General features: G+C 54.0%; 3 protein-coding genes across 3 annotated transcripts; 1 reads left to right on the top strand and 2 right to left on the bottom strand.

The window, feature by feature from the left end:
• Positions 1-3,200: 3,200 nt before the first annotated feature.
• On the bottom strand, positions 3,201-7,619 carry TRIREDRAFT_57295 (uncharacterized protein; the record flags this gene model as incomplete). The annotated part of the gene is made up of 4 exons (XM_006963147.1): positions 3,201-3,454; positions 3,515-7,136; positions 7,199-7,381; positions 7,446-7,619. 4 exons carry the CDS (start codon positions 7,617-7,619, stop codon positions 3,201-3,203), a joined length of 4,233 nt encoding a protein of 1,410 aa, XP_006963209.1.
• A 2,722-nt stretch (positions 7,620-10,341) lies between these two features.
• Positions 10,342-12,483, top strand: TRIREDRAFT_75872 (map kinase; the record flags this gene model as incomplete). Its single annotated transcript, XM_006963328.1, has 4 exons — positions 10,342-11,005; positions 11,097-11,254; positions 11,344-11,875; positions 11,953-12,483. The coding sequence occupies exons 1-4, from the start codon at positions 10,721-10,723 to the stop codon at positions 12,481-12,483; spliced, it is 1,506 nt and encodes a 501-aa protein (XP_006963390.1). The 5' UTR covers positions 10,342-10,720.
• A 637-nt stretch (positions 12,484-13,120) lies between these two features.
• On the bottom strand, positions 13,121-14,228 carry TRIREDRAFT_58068 (uncharacterized protein; the record flags this gene model as incomplete). The annotated part of the gene is made up of 2 exons (XM_006963146.1): positions 13,121-13,709; positions 14,113-14,228. 2 exons carry the CDS (start codon positions 14,226-14,228, stop codon positions 13,121-13,123), a joined length of 705 nt encoding a protein of 234 aa, XP_006963208.1.
• Positions 14,229-15,189: the final 961 nt, after the last annotated feature.

The following is a 15,189-nucleotide window of genomic DNA, read 5'->3' as shown; positions in this document are numbered from 1 at the left end:
GGTGGTGGCTCAATAGCATCATCCATCGCGTGACCTGACGCAACATGTCATCGTACTCGTACTGTGTACTGTGCGTATGGGCTGCGGTACCGCTAAGCTTTCCAGGCACCATTGGAGTGAATGGAGCTCCTCCTATTTTTGGTGGGATATTGCCATTCCCCATCCATTTGCGGCTCCATTGCCCATTTTCTCTCCTTTTCTCTCCGTTTCCTTTGCCAACTGCTCAGTTCCCTTTTCCGTCGTTTTCCTGCCTTTTCCAATTCATTCCAATGGCTCCCAATCAATTGACTTTCTCTGCCTGGCCCGGCTGATGCGCTACCGTGATTCGTACTGTACGTACATGCTCCGCCCGCTTGCGGCACTTGCTCTTGCCCTGTTCTGGACCCCTAGCTTGGCCCCGTTTACCCCAGACTTTAGTGACGCTCTGGAGTGGATTGCTGTGTGTTGCTCGGTAGTACTGTACCTGGGTACGGTCTGGCCGGTGAGACACCCGCAGCACGGCGGGGTACGGTGTACTTGGATTTCGTAATTGCATGCAGACGCCATTATTGACGCTCCGGTCTCTGATAGTGGCAAAATGCTCCGGAATACGGAGTGAGTGCGGGACAGCCAGTAACTCGTAATACCATCAGCTCGACTCCTCACCATTCCAGTGGAGCATTCTATGTACTACCTACTGTATCGCAGACAGAGTCATCGCGGCATCGGCAGCCGGCCTCCGGCATATGCTCTTCTCATCTCGGCGGTGTTTGTTCATCGTCTGCCACTATCTCGACATTCCGCACGGGACGCCGGACTCGCCGTGGCAAAAATTAGAAGAAAGTGACTGCCCCCTCCGAGCTGCCAGTGCTTCCGGGTCCGGATGGCGACATTTGGCGATTGAAATGCAAGACATGACCAGAGAACAGCTGGAGCCCGCTAGTACATACTTGTATGTAATCGAGACTCCACTGGGTCCCCTGGCTGCTTGGGAGTCATTCTTGGACATGACCATGATGTTGAGCGAGGACACGTTTCTTTGAATGTCAGAGCCATTTCTTTGCGGTTCTGTTTATCGTCACTCTGCCAGTTGCCGATGTCGCTGCAGGGAGGCTGTGGAGAGGTGGCAAGCTGCACGTTTGAAGCCACTTGAAGCTGTGTTGCTGTGGTTGAAACGACGATTCTAGTACATACCTCTACGAGTACTCGTACTGTCTGTTGTTCCATACGGGGCATCATGGGCGCTGTCCCTCGCATGATCCCTTCGGCAGATGCTGATGCAGGGCAATGGGGGATCCATTGCCATGGCCAAGACTGTCATGAGTTGACGCGAGGCATCGGCCCGCAGAAGCGCCCCAAGTCTCTACGCAGTTCCATTAGATCTCAAGTCCTTGCAGAGACGTGAGACATATGCTCCGAGTCTTGGCAGAAAGTAGAAGCCGTCTCGGATAACGAACCGAGCCGCATCTACGAGCCAAGATGGTTATACACAGCCCAGCGTCAGACAGGACGCACCTTGTAGCTCGCCAGTTTCTTGAGGATGCTCTTAATGACCTCCGTCAGCAAAAGCCGGCTTCTCTCCCTCTTGATTCCCTCCACCAGAGCAGTCAGGTATGAGCGCACGCAGGAAATGACGTCTTTGAGCTGGGGCACGAGGTTCAGCGTCTGATGCTTTGTTATATGCCCAAGCTTGCACTCTGTCATACACAGCTTCTCTCTCTGTTGAGACCCAGTCTTTGTGTGTTCAAGAGCACCGTCATGGAGGCTCGATAATACCACGCCTAGCATATCAAGACTCAGGCAGGTGCTGAGCACAATGGCATTCATGGTAGTTCAACGAGTCCCGTTTTCATGGAATTTGGCAGAAACGTGTAGTAAATGGCATGTTGAGGTTGCCATTGGATGCTACGCTATATGGATTTGAGGTGGGACAGGCGCGATATAGAGAAGTGTTCTTTTGCGGGAATCAATTGACGACTAGAGACATTCATGGCATATAGATAGCACATCGAGAAACAAACGGGCGAACGGTCATTGACAGGAAGCAATTCTGGATACAATCTTCCGCAGGTAGGTGTGTAGATGAGCGAAAGCAAGAAATCGGGATCCCAGTCATTCATTGTCCTCGATTTCCAGCCGAGGCACCTACACAGACTGCCACAAGGTCAAGCAAGACCTCCTCTGCTCATACACAAATTGATCAAGCAGAGGCGTAAAAAGAACAAACAGACCCCAGTGCTGCAACAGACCAGACAGTTCACAAAAAGCCAAAAAAGAAACGACACCTGCAGGATTCGAACCTGCGCGTGCGAACACAATGCCTATGATAACCTGAAGGATAGCAGGGCATCGCCTTAACCACTCGGCCAAAGTGTCTTCTGATTGGTCTGTGCATGTCTCATGTATATCTCATACCATAAGCCAGTAGCAAATCAACAGCGATCCGATATGCTTGTGTGGAGAAGCATGGCTCAGTGGGTGGCATATGTATACATTTAGCAGGTTGAGCTGATAAGAAATGATAAAGACACTTTGGCCGAGTGGTTAAGGCGATGCCCTGCTATCCTTTACTGGTTATCATAGGCATTGTGTTCGCACGCGCAGGTTCGAATCCTGCAGGTGTCGTTTTTTTTTTTTGCTTCATCTCACACGTTGATTTTTCCGAGAGGTTGGCTGGTGAGGGACTCTAGAGTCCCCTTTTTTGGTTGCGCTGGTTCATTCTATTTGTACTATACATCGTCAATCTCATGGCGGTGTCTAAGCCAATGGAGAGGCCCTGAGACATATAGTGGATTAGGCATGACTGGATGCTTCCAGCCAAACGTATTATGAGATAGAACAAACGACCTTGATGCGCATACTTTGTCTTTGCCATGGAGATACCAAGTTACTGAGCTGCTTCGAATAAGAACAGCTGGTTCAGAAGCCTTTTATCCAGTGAGATTCAATGCCAACCAGTATTCTATTTTCATGAGTATTGCGTCTCGTCCACTCCTAGCCCTCCATCCCCCAAGCCTCCTCTGCAGTAATAAACACATAATAGTAAAAAAGTTATCTCGTTCCCAGGGACTGTTATCGAGTTCCTCCTGAGCCAATTGAATGCCCGACTTTCTACACAATGATACAAAGTAATCAACACACGAGTCATTAAATCTGTAACCCTAAATCTCGCTTTTCCATGTCTGCCTCCAGGGCCCGTCCGGGTCGTCCGCATGTGCTTCTTAGCGAGCCCCCATCTTGGAAAACTCGTTCTGGAAGCGCAGTTTGAAACCGTTGCACAGAGCGCGCATGTCGGGGTACTGGTATCCTCTCAGCTCGAACCCCTGAGGAATGGTTCGCACCGGCAGGCCGATGACGCGCGCCGTCTTGCTCGCCTTGAAGCACAGCCAAAAGTATCCCGGATGCTTGGTGTCGATGCAAAAGGCGTAAGCCGATCGGTTGGGGTTGGCGTCCACGTATGTGATGAGCCATTTCTCTGCATGACAGTTAGCAACAATGCAACGTGTGAACAATAAGAGGCTGCAGGGAATCTTACCAGTCTCGCTGCGCGACCTGTTCTGGTACTTGTCGTGCCTCATCATCTCCTCGACCTTTCTGGCCATGGCCTTAACATGGTCCACGATCAACTCGTCGAGATCGCTGTACGTGTACTTGCCGCCGATTCGAAGAAGTTTGCCGACGGAAAACTCAGTCTCCTTCTGCATTTCCAGCACGTCAATATGTTGGTAGACGCCATCGGCAACCTTCCAGGTAATAGCCAGGTGATCGTTGCCTTTGGACGACGGCCGAATAATGACTTCGCCAGGTGGTTGTGAGCCCAGGTACTCTTCCGCCTGGATGGAGTTAAAGGGCTTGAAGTTGGGATGCTTCACCACGCGCTGCGTCCGGCCCGTGGTCTTGTCCTTCTCGCGCAGCTCCTCCTTGTCGGCAGCCTCGAGGGCATAGTCCCAGCCGTCGCGGCCAAAGTTGATGGGCGCCTTGTAGGGGATGCGCAGAGACTCCTCCCGTATCGAGAGCTTGGCCATAAAGTCCTTGTAGTTCATCTCAAGGATCTTGGCTTGCACCGTTTGTCCTGTGCTGAGGACGTCCTTGACGGAAGCCCGGTTCGACACCTCGTGACCCTCTATCCTGCCCTCGATGCCGCAATCCAGCTTCACAATGGCAAAGTCATCTCTGACCATGCGCACATTGACTGGGACAATCATGCCTTCGCAGAGTGTTGACTTGGTTTCGCCCGTGAACATGGTGAAGATGTCGGACGGCGTAAGGAGCGCAAAACTCCTTCGCAGCTCCTCGTAGGGCGCTTGCAATTCGGCACTGATGGCCTCGAGAGTAGCTCGCTTGCGTTGGCTAAAGTTCCTCTGCAGCTGGTCGGCATACTCATCGAGCACCAGTTCGTTGACCCTTTCCTGCTCGTCTTGCTTAAAGAGCTTTCGCACAATGGCGCCGGGTCCGTTCTCGTCAGTCTCCGCCTTGACATCCTCTTCGTCCAGCTCGAGCGCATCTGCCGCCATCTTGCGGCCCAGCTCGTAGTCTTCCGGATGAACACGGGTGTTGTCGAGGGGGTCTGATGAGGGATTCGTCGCATCGTATTCGATGTACAGGAAACTGGCACAGTTGTTCCAGACGCGAGGCCCAACAACGGGCAGCTTGCCGCTATCCGGGTCGCCCACCAGCTCGTCTCTCGTATTGACGACGCCTCCGTTGGCGTTGATGGTCTTGATGACACTGGTGGCCTTTCGCGGGCCCAGGCCTGCGACATAGGGGAGAAGGTTGGCTGTGTACGGGTCCGTCATGGCTTCGTTGATGTTCACTCCGACCATGTTGACGGTATCAACCATGGCCGACTCTAGGTACTTCATCAGCTTGTCCCGGGGCAGCAGGTTCTGGCATGGATGAAATGAGAGAGACGCCACGTCCTTGCCCAGTGCGGCGTACTCCTTCATCGGGTTCTGCAGATATCGCGCCAGGGCAATGCAGTATCTTGTGACGGAGTTGAGGGAGGGGTGCTCGGCGATGGCGCGAGGGCTGTCCTTGTATAGGCGTGCGACTTCGTCCTCGACGACGACGACCTCGAGCAGCTCGGTTCGGTAGTCGTTTGTCTCGGGGTCCTCGAACTCTGCTCCCATCAGGCCCTTTTCGCTCACCAGGCCCTCCAGGTCGCGGACAAGCTTGTGCGTATCCGCTGACCAGCCACTAACACCAATGACATCGGGCCGTCGCCGTCGTACAAGTTCGACAAAGTTCTCGCGCTGAGTCTCGTCTCGGCCGAGGTTGCCAAACTTGCCTTGTTCAAGCACACGGCCTTCTTCTTCCACCCAAGCCCAGCACACAGGGTCGCGTGTAGGATCACCACCTCCATTGGACAGGACCAAGACCCGCGGTGTGGTTCCCAGGATCATGCCCTTGGGCTTGTAAGGAGCCTGGTCAAGCTTGCGGTAAAACTCTTGCCGGCACATCTTGAGAACTTCATCTTGGCAAAAGGTTCGGATGACTTCCTTGATGTTCTTGGCCACAATCTTCTCCAGCTTGGGATAGGCGAGGTCCAGCACCTTCCTGCGCTCCTCTCGCCACTGCTCTGCTCGATCGCTAAAGTTCTCTGATTCGAATTCCTGGTATAGTTGTCTGCGGAAATCGTACCGCGAAGGCATCTCGACCTTGATCTCCACGAGGCCTTCCTCCTCGGCGCGCATCATCTTCAGGAATACTTCGGGCTGGTGGACCAAATCCGCAATGGCTTGGTTCTGGATATATTTGATTTCGTAGTACGGGTGTGTGTCATCAATCTTCCGAAGTCCCTTTTCCGTCCGGCGACAGCTGATCTCAGCCGCCTGGTAGAAGGATGCTCTGAGGTACTTGCGCATCCGAGGGCTGGCAAAGAGCTCCTCGGCATACATCTGACGAGCAGCATTAATGACTTGATCGCCGGTGCTGAAGCTCTCATCGGTTAGGCTGTCAGCAAGATCCATCGGGTACTGCTCGTGATCATCCGGCGCCACCTTTCGGCCCTGGCGAAGAGCGTTCTTCGCCAGTTGATCAGCAGTGATGCCGTATGCCTTGACAAAGTAATACGCCTTGCCATTGCGAACACGATCGAGCAGTGAAGACTTTGAGCCCGGGCGTTTCGTTTGTGATGTATTGCCGGAGAGAGAAGCGAGATCTCGCAGCTTGTTGGCGTACTGGAACTGCAGGTAATCTTGCAGATCTTGAATCTCTTCCATAGTCGTGGCCTCGGGGATCATCTCCTCGACCATTTCGTCCTTGACATCCATGGACTTGAGGTTGTCGTACGACTTCTCAAGCGCATTCCGCTTCTCCACAAAGGAGCGGAACTTGATGTCAAGCTCGAGAATCCTCCACAAGTCATCCTGGTTCAGCAGCTTGTCTGACTGGATCGTATAATCGGGACCGTCGGGGTCGTCTCTTGTGGACTTTCGGATCTTTTTGGAGTGGAGGAGGTAGTCCTTGCGGTGCTGGAACACAAATGGCACCTCGACTTCGTCCACGATGAAGAACTCGAGGACCTTACCAACTGCCTTGCCGAAAGGAGCCTGAAGTTCCTGGGCCAAGCCCTTTTTCGGCCACAGCTGGTTGGTAATCCATCGAGCTTCTTCTTTGAACTGATCAGGAGTGAGCTGCAGGTTCTTGAAAGGTTTGCGGTCGAGTTGGAAGCGTTCGGGCTCGTCCGTGAATCGAATCTCGTTGTCCTCGTCTGTGAGCAGCTTCTCCTTAAGTTGTGAAGGCTCAAAGACGTCCTTGAGCTCGATGCCTTGCTCCTCTCTCTCCCTGTCCTCTTCCTCTTCCTCCATCTGAAGCGCCCAGTCGTAGTCTTCGCCGTTGCCGAATATGGCCTCCATGTCATCCAGGGCATCCTTGTCAAGGCCAGTAGTATCAACAACGCCTCCGACACCGCGATCCCTAGGGCGGGCGACTTCGGCATCTTCCTGCTGGCGTATGCGCTCGTCCTCGTCCTCGGGGTAATCCTCCTCGATGAAATCATCGAACTCGTCAACTTGGGAACGGAAGCCGGGTCGACCATAGCTGCGTTGCTCGGCGGCATCGTCTTCCTCATCTGCAAAGATCTCTTCCAACCCTCGCTTCTCGTGTGCGGCATCGTCCTCGTCTCGGTGGCCACGTTTGAGGCGTTTGAACTTTGACTATGTATGCAGTGTCAGGACAAGTATTCAATCCATCTCATACGGAAAGTTGAGGGGCTAACAGGCGCCTGAGGCTTTGGCTGCTCTCCAAATTGCTCGCCAATGAGCTCCAGATCTTCTTCGTCGAGTAGTTCTTCTTCTTCTCGGTTCCGATGCTCTCGCTTTCGCTTTACGGGTCGACTCTCGACGTCAGACTCGGCCTCTTCTTCCTCTTCGTCTTCGTCAACGATGAAGCCCTCGCGGATCTAAGATGGTTGCGCGCGTTAGTGGGAGCCCATGTTAGCAGCGAAACGGCGCTCTTGATGTTACCTTGCGAGCTTCTTCCTCGTCATCGTCGTCCTCTTCCTCTTCGCTAGAGTCATCGATATGGGCGGAAGGCTTCCTCCGGCGCTCCTCGCCGGTCTCTTCGTCAAAGGACTCGTCATCTTCCTCGTCATCCAGCTCCGCCTCTCCCGAGATCAAATCACGCATCGCGGAGCTCATCTTGTCGGTGCTGGGCGCTATCGCGTTGAATGGATGTCACAAGGTCGGTCGAGAGGCTCGCGTCCAAATTGCGCGCGAAAGACGCTCCTGAGGCGGTGGCTGGGCTGATTAACGATGGAAACGAGGAGATGGCCTTGATTCCCGCAAAGAATGCCGGAGAGTTTGATGAGACCAGCTGGGCTTCTCTCTCCTGAGAGGTGCACAATCAATTTTTGAGTTGGTCTCGCCGACAGCCTTCAGCCTCGTGTCGCGTGTGGCAGGGGGATGCGGATTTATGTTTATCCGAACGAGTTGACTGGCTTATATAATCTTACAAGCCACATCTCCAATATCAATCGGAGGTATTGTTTGGAGTTGTTCAAGTGCCTTATGTTTCAGTTCGAGTTCTTTCAAATACTACCTATTTCTCTGCCTTGTGTTGTCAGAAGTGAATGAGATGCACGAATTCAGATATCATGATTAGTAGACGTTATGAAGCGAAGATACGCTGTAAACAGGCTACATCACGTGTCGGCTCCCAGCTCGGCAGACTCATTCCCCAATCAGTACCCAGTTATACTAAGGTACTCAATATTCGTGGGATCAACGTCAATTTTACAGTGACAGTACCTGACCTAGTTGCTTAGGTAGTCCTTTCAGGTTGTGAAGTACAATACTGCAAAGTTTGTACGCAGCGCAGCCAACCTGTCAATGTCATCATATGGCCAGATACTCGTATAAGGGTGCTCCCCGCTCTCGGGCATCCGGGAAACGGCAAGTATCAACTGCTGCAGCTCGCCCTGGATCCTGGCCTCAGCTTTGGAAGCACACAGCCAGTGTGGAGTCGCAGTATTCATACCAACTGAAAGTCCCTGAGCATGAACATGTTGGCATTTAGACGCTGGGCCCCGCAGATTGGCGGCAAGCCGGAGACTTAAATTAGAAGACGGATCGGAGACCCCACCATCGACAGCAGCTCCTACAATTGTATGATAACTGAGAACGCGAGGGAGACGAGAGGCTGAGGATCGGCTTGACGAGCTGGCTCGATTGTTGCCAAAGCGAATAATGTGTAGCTCATGGCAATGGCGGGAATGCCATAAGATGCCACGAGTGCCATACTTACTACCAATTGGTTGGTAGGTGGTAAAGGCGTATCTCGAGCCTCCAAGATACCCTGAAACGGACTGACGGTGCTAATTGATCGTGTAGGTATGTAAATGCCCCTAAGGACTCGTAATTAATGAATCCCGCTTGCCTACTTTTAGGTGGCCTTTGTTTCGCTGATACTGATCCAAAGCCCGGAGGTCCACAAAGAACCAAGGTTGCACCCAAGCTTCTTCAACTGGTTGCGATAAAGAGTCTCTCCGTACCACGTCCATTTTGGGGCAGACCATAACAGGGAGGAGACTCTGAAACGATTTGCGGTAACACGATGTCAAGAAGACTGATGGGGCGATATCAAAACGGGCAACCCGTTTGGGGGATGAGACAGCAGAGATGCCCTTGAGCTGACATCTTCAACTCCCGAAGCCATCTAGAAGGGCACTCTGGATGGAGATGTTTAGGAGATGGGCAGGCACCGGTCCCGTCACCTGAATCGTCCCGCATACACCATCTCGAGTTTCAGCGCTAGTCTGCGGATGTGCTCATTGGGGAGCTGGGGAGCCTCGAGGGATGCTGGGCGAGAGTCGTTCGGCATGATTGGCGAGGGTTGAGTGAGCTCAGGAGCGTTTGGCATGTTAGCTGGGTTTCATCCCTCTGCGCATCGTATACATGAGAACATGTCCAAACGTGCCGTCTGCTCGCTAAGGACACGCGGGAATGGCCCGGGGCCCCGCCAGACGAGGAACCCTTGGGGCGTGACTCGTGTGTGCAGTGTTTTGGTGTTGAAGATGCGAGTAGGTATTGTTGGTACATGCAACACTGACTGGTTCATAGTAACACAGTACATGGCTTAGTTTACCGTGATCGAGCAATGCGGTGCGTCTGGATGCATCTTTGCAAGAGGCACCAGACAGCGCAAGGGCCAATGCTGTCCACTGATAGGGGGGCCCAGCGCGCTCCGGCGCCTAAAACCAGCGCCCAGCGACCCAGGGGTTGGCTCTGGTGGCTCTTGGGGTCGCCCAAACAGGCATCGTGCATGTCAAGCAGCGACTGTGTGTGTGGCTGCTGGCGACAAAAATAGAAGTTGGCATGGCATGATTGGCGAAAATCTCCATGCGCGGCATTTCATCTCATGTGCTCCTTTTTTTGCTGTCGAGAGAGGCTTTAAAAAGAGCAGAGGCAAACTTGAAGAGACGAAGTGAAGTTCCAACAAATTCCAGCCTTTGATTCTTTGTAGCTTCGCCGTCCTGGTCCGCCAAAGAAACGGCCGGGATCACGTTATCTCTGCAGGACCCCACACACTGGACTGCTGCGCGAGAGGCTTACAGGCTACAAGGCGACAGGCTACAGGTATAATACCGCCTGGACTTGTAACCGCTACTCCAGGCCTGGGCACCGCTTGCTAGCCGCGACCCGTCGCTTGAACCTGGGCCCTTGGTGCACGGAGCAGGGAAAACGGAGTCACTCACTGCCTGTACTGTAGGTACATGTACCTTATGTGCACTTGCTACTGGTGCCGTCGACCTGTAAATATCCCCCACGGCACAGGAGCGAGTTCGAGGGGTGTGTCCTTTCATCTGCGGAGAAGCGAGACAGCGACAACGCCCAGAGTGGATTTCTATTTGATCCTCTGCCTCTTCTTCCTTTTCTTCTTCTTCATCCCTGGCCGCCTGTCCGTCTAGGGAGCGTCGCCACTGCCCGGACCTATTCGAAGCCGACCGCCTGCGACTTGACGAAGAATCTGCCCCAGGCTGCTCTATTCGGAGCGACGACGCAACACTCCCACCTTCGCTTCACACGCAAGGCTCTGGCCATCTGGCACCTCGCCCGACATCTCCTCGACGAACGCAGCCTGCTGGCTACCAACGAGAGAGCTATCTGCCGTACTTTCTGCCTCCATCCCCAGCTTTGAGAGCCAAGTCTTCTCTCAGCCGGCCGAGAACTCGATACCCCTTATCAACCGCCGCCTTTGAAACCGAACCTCGCCGGTTCAGCACTTCTTCACCTCACCCACCATGGCCGACCCATTCGCGCCGCGCACTATGAAGCGCAAGAACGTCAAGGGTCTTGCTCTGACGCCGGCAGCGCCTCGTCCCCCACCAACGGCCGACACGAGCAGGCGCGGCTCAGAGGTTAACAAAGATGATGCTGGCAAGGAGGAGCAGTTGGAGATTGGCATCGAGTACAAGCTCGACTTAAGACCAGAGGAGCTCGAAGTCATAAAAGAACTCGGGTCTGGCAATGGTGGTACTGTTAGCAAAGTCAGGCATCTGACGACGGGGACTGTCATGGCTCGTAAGGTGCGTTACACAAACGCCTGTTGCCCCTGGGAGCCCGCCATCTTACGGGCCTGCTCTGCTCAAGCCTCGGAGCTGACCTCAAATTATGCAGATAATTCACGTCGAAGCCAAGAAAGAGATGCGAAGGCGAATCGTTCGGGAGCTCCAGATTATGCATGGGTGCCACTCCGAACACATTGTCACATTCTATGGCGCCTTTTTGAATCACAACAACGATGTCATCATGTGTATGGAGTATATGGATGTTGGGTGAGTATCGCTTCGTTCTTCGCTGCCACCTCTGCGTGGACTGGGTCATTATGAGGGAAGTGTGGCTGATTGAGATGCTTGCTTGTTAGTGCGCTTGACCGAGTCTCGAGAGTCTTTGGCCCGATTCGAGTGGACGTCTTGGGCAAGATTGCAGAGGCTACCTTGGGCGGCCTGACCTATCTATACATCAAACACCACATTATGCACCGAGATATCAAGCCGTCAAACATCCTCATCAATTCTCGCGGCTCCATCAAGCTGTGCGATTTCGGTGTGTCCGGAGAGCTCGTCAACTCCATCGCCGACACCTTTGTCGGCACATCAACCTACATGGCTCCCGAGCGAATCCAGGGCGAGAAGTACACTGTCAAGTCAGATGTCTGGAGTTTTGGCCTGACCATCATGGAGCTTGCCATTGGCAAGTTCCCCTTCAACGCAAGCGAGCACATTGACGACGCCGAATCAGCCCCGGCTGGCATATTGGATCTGCTGCAGCAGATTGTCAACGAGCCGGCTCCGAAGCTGCCCAAGAGCGATGCGTTCCCTAGCATTCTGGAGGACATGGTTCAGAAGTGCCTCTTCAAGGAGCCTGAGAAGCGACCCACCCCACAGGAGCTCTATGTAAGTTGACATCCGTTTTGTCTTTAACCCCCCCCGTGCATCATCGGAAGCAGCTGTGACTGAGACGTGTTCTTTAGGAACGGGACCCCTTTGTTCAGGCTGCCAAGAGGACACCAGTGGACCTGAAGGAGTGGGCTGTTGGTCTCATGGAGAGGGACAACCGCAAGTCTCATCTTGTGCCCCAGCTCTCACCCAGCGGTACCCACGAGCTGCTCCGATCTAGCGACTCATCGCCACAGTCGCGAAACGAAGAGGCGCCGCTCGACGGCCCGGTTTTCGGCGACATTCCGATTGCTGGAGACCGACTGTTCTCGCCCCGAGACCAAGGGGCTACGCAAAACCGATCACCTTCGCGTAACGGCGCTGCGACGAGCCGGACTGGCCATCCGAGCCTCGCACCTCGAAACCCGGCATCTGGCTACTCTGACGGCTCCCACCACTCTTCCTCCAACCCGACCACTTTCAGTCTCCCGGTCCGACCAGCACCCCCCACGAGCTCCTTTTCGCGAGAAGGACCGCCAAAGTCGGCGGCAGACGAGGCACGAGGTCAGAACCGGAGGCAGGTCAAGACTTATGGGCTGCCTCCGAACCCTTCATACGGCGTATAGGATCCGCCGCCACCTTACGATAAGACCCTCTGACCACACATGTATCTACATACCCTCGTCAGCTTTCTGCTTTTAGCATCAAACCGGCGCAAATGTTCTTAGTTTTTTGTGTGATGGATTTGCGTCCCTTTGGCTCACGCTTACGCATCTGACGATGGATGCCAAACATGAAAGGATGACGTTCTGAAGTGGGCTGTGAAATCTGGGGAGACTGCTATAAATTGCACGTGCGAATGAAAATGTTCCTGGCCGCTTTCAATACGCATGTGAACCGCTCGAGTCCCTTGTGGTTCATGGTTGAAATGTGATGTATGCATATGCGCGAAAAACGCTTCGGGGGCCTTGGAATCCAGCAAAGCAGGCTGAGTTGGATCAACAAAAAGGGGAGACAGGCTTAAGGAGAATGAGATTGAGCATGGTGAAGAACAGCGACAAAGGATTTCTGCAATTGACCAGCAAGAGCTTCTGATTTGATTTCAAATTTGCAATTGGCAGGGGACTATATGAATGTGTATGCCTATCTTCCCACTGATTTATTGATGATGAACCTGATTACATGTAATATGCTCTATGCTGAGACGCGCTCGAGTCTAAATGTTCTGGGTGGCTTCCTAAATCACAGCAGTACCCGCGCTGGCTATATCGTCCGCCCCTGAAATCCGTTTTCCAGGATGTGGACTAGCTCGTCGAGCTGGGTTATCACCAAGTCGGTGTGCTCATGCGCGGCCAGCTCCTTGTTCACATCGTTGAGCAGCAGCACCGTGGCCGCGCCGGCCAGTCTCCCCGCCGTCAAATCATCGATGGAGTCCCCAACCATGATGACGCCGCTCGTGTCCACGGCGCCGGACTCGTCAACGAGGCCCCAGCTCTGCGCGATTTGCAAGATGCCCGCGGGATGCGGCTTAGGCGGGCGAAAGTCTCTAGTGATGACGGGGTAGAACTGTGATTCGGGCAGGAACTTGGAGAGGAGGTGCTGGACTGGTAGGTCGAAGTTGCGGGTGCAAATCGCCTTGGGCACGCGGTAGGCGTCGAGGCAGGCCATGAGGGCGGCGAGGCCCGGCTGGGGCGTCTGGGCGGCCATGGCCTTGCGCTCGATGGCGCGGATGGCCTCGTGGGCGGGGGGCTGCTGGTGGGCGGGCAGCTTGTCGATGTGCTCGAGGATGTCGACGGACTGGGGGATGCCGAGGACGGAGCGCATTTCTTTGAACATGTATGTTTGCGGCAGACTGTAAAGAGTATTAGTAGGGAGACGATAGTATATGATGTAGTTCTGTTCAGTTCTGTCGTTGTGCTCTCAATTCTTCTTTCGATATCAAGATGGAAGGAGGGGGGTTTTGGTATAAGCGAGTGAGTCAGGCTCTGGGGTGACGAGGCTGTCGAGCAGACCTGTCATGTTCGAATTCCACAATGCTGAAGGAAGACCCCTCTTTAGACTGCCAGACAAGTAACATGGAGACTTTTGGTATAAGGCAATGTTTGAGTATGATATCATGATAGAGCAATATCCGGGGAGAAAAGGAGGGAACCGAATGGCCAGAGCGTATTGTTGAGACCACCGCCTCTCAGGTATGAAAAACTTGCAAGGGACCAAAGGCCTGACGAGCCCAAACGATGCGAGGCAACTCATACCATAGTGTTCCGTCCATGTCAAATATAACGCCCCTGAGCGGCGGATCGCCATGGAACGGTGGCACGTCTGCCGATGTTCGCAAAGGGGCGAACCGCCTGGGCCTGGGGAAAGCCATGGCGGACAAGAGCCGTCGTCGGATGTACGAGTAGGCGGCCAGCGTGTCGATATAGCCTGTGGACGCAGTTGGAAGCGAAAGCGGGTGCGTCTTGGATGTAAACGAGATGAATGATCAAGCACACGCAGGCTCCAGACGCCGGGCCGAGTGTGTGACGAGATGGAGGGGAAGAGAGATGAAAAGAGGACGAAGAAGAGCAGGCCAAGGCAAAGGGCGTGAACAGCACAGGCTAGAGGGACAGCACGGGCTTATCGTGGGTTTCCAGCTAAGAGGTTAGATCGATTGATCATAGGTGTACCTATCCAATGGCTCTTGCTTTGGGCTCCATGAATGTGCACGATGCCAAGCATTGGAGCGAAGATCCGCGGCGTCTGGACGTATGCAAGAGGCTTGATTAGGGACCGGCGACAAGGAGCAAGGTTCGATGTCAGCGGCTATTACATGTAGTCGATGAGGTGTGCGATTGAGTGCCACTCCATTGGGATAGGTATTGTTAGGTTGGGTGATGAGGCATTGAGCGTCGGGTGGCTAGTGGTCGGCTGGTGGTGGTGGCGCAGTTGAGCCCAATGGGCCGCTCAGGCCGCTGATGCTCGCTGGAGCTGCTTGCCAGAGCCACTGAACTGAGCTGCTGGCGGCGTTGCGGAACCTGAAGCGCCCACAGACGCCCGGGTAGCCAACTGCCAGCTGGGCTTCCGTCTACTGTAGTAGAAGCTGCTGAGATGGAACGACTGCTCTATCCACAAGGACACAGCGCACTCCGGAGGAGGGCCCATTACTATTGCCAAGTAGTACCACCAAATGTTGGCACTAGCACGAGCATCACATGGGACGGACAGATGTTGGCCCAGCCAGATCGCCAAGGGTAAGGTAGCCCTGAAGGTCGGGTTCCAGCAAGTGCAGGTGTCCAGTCTGATTCCAACCTCGATCTGGCGGAATCTCGCAACCTAAGCGACAGCCTCCA

This window comes from Trichoderma reesei (genome assembly GCF_000167675.1).
Source record: "Trichoderma reesei QM6a unplaced genomic scaffold TRIREscaffold_4, whole genome shotgun sequence".
Lineage (NCBI taxonomy): Eukaryota > Fungi > Ascomycota > Sordariomycetes > Hypocreales > Hypocreaceae > Trichoderma > Trichoderma reesei.
The sequence above is the reverse complement of the archived record's forward strand: the minus strand, read 5'-3'. Positions and strand labels throughout refer to the sequence as shown.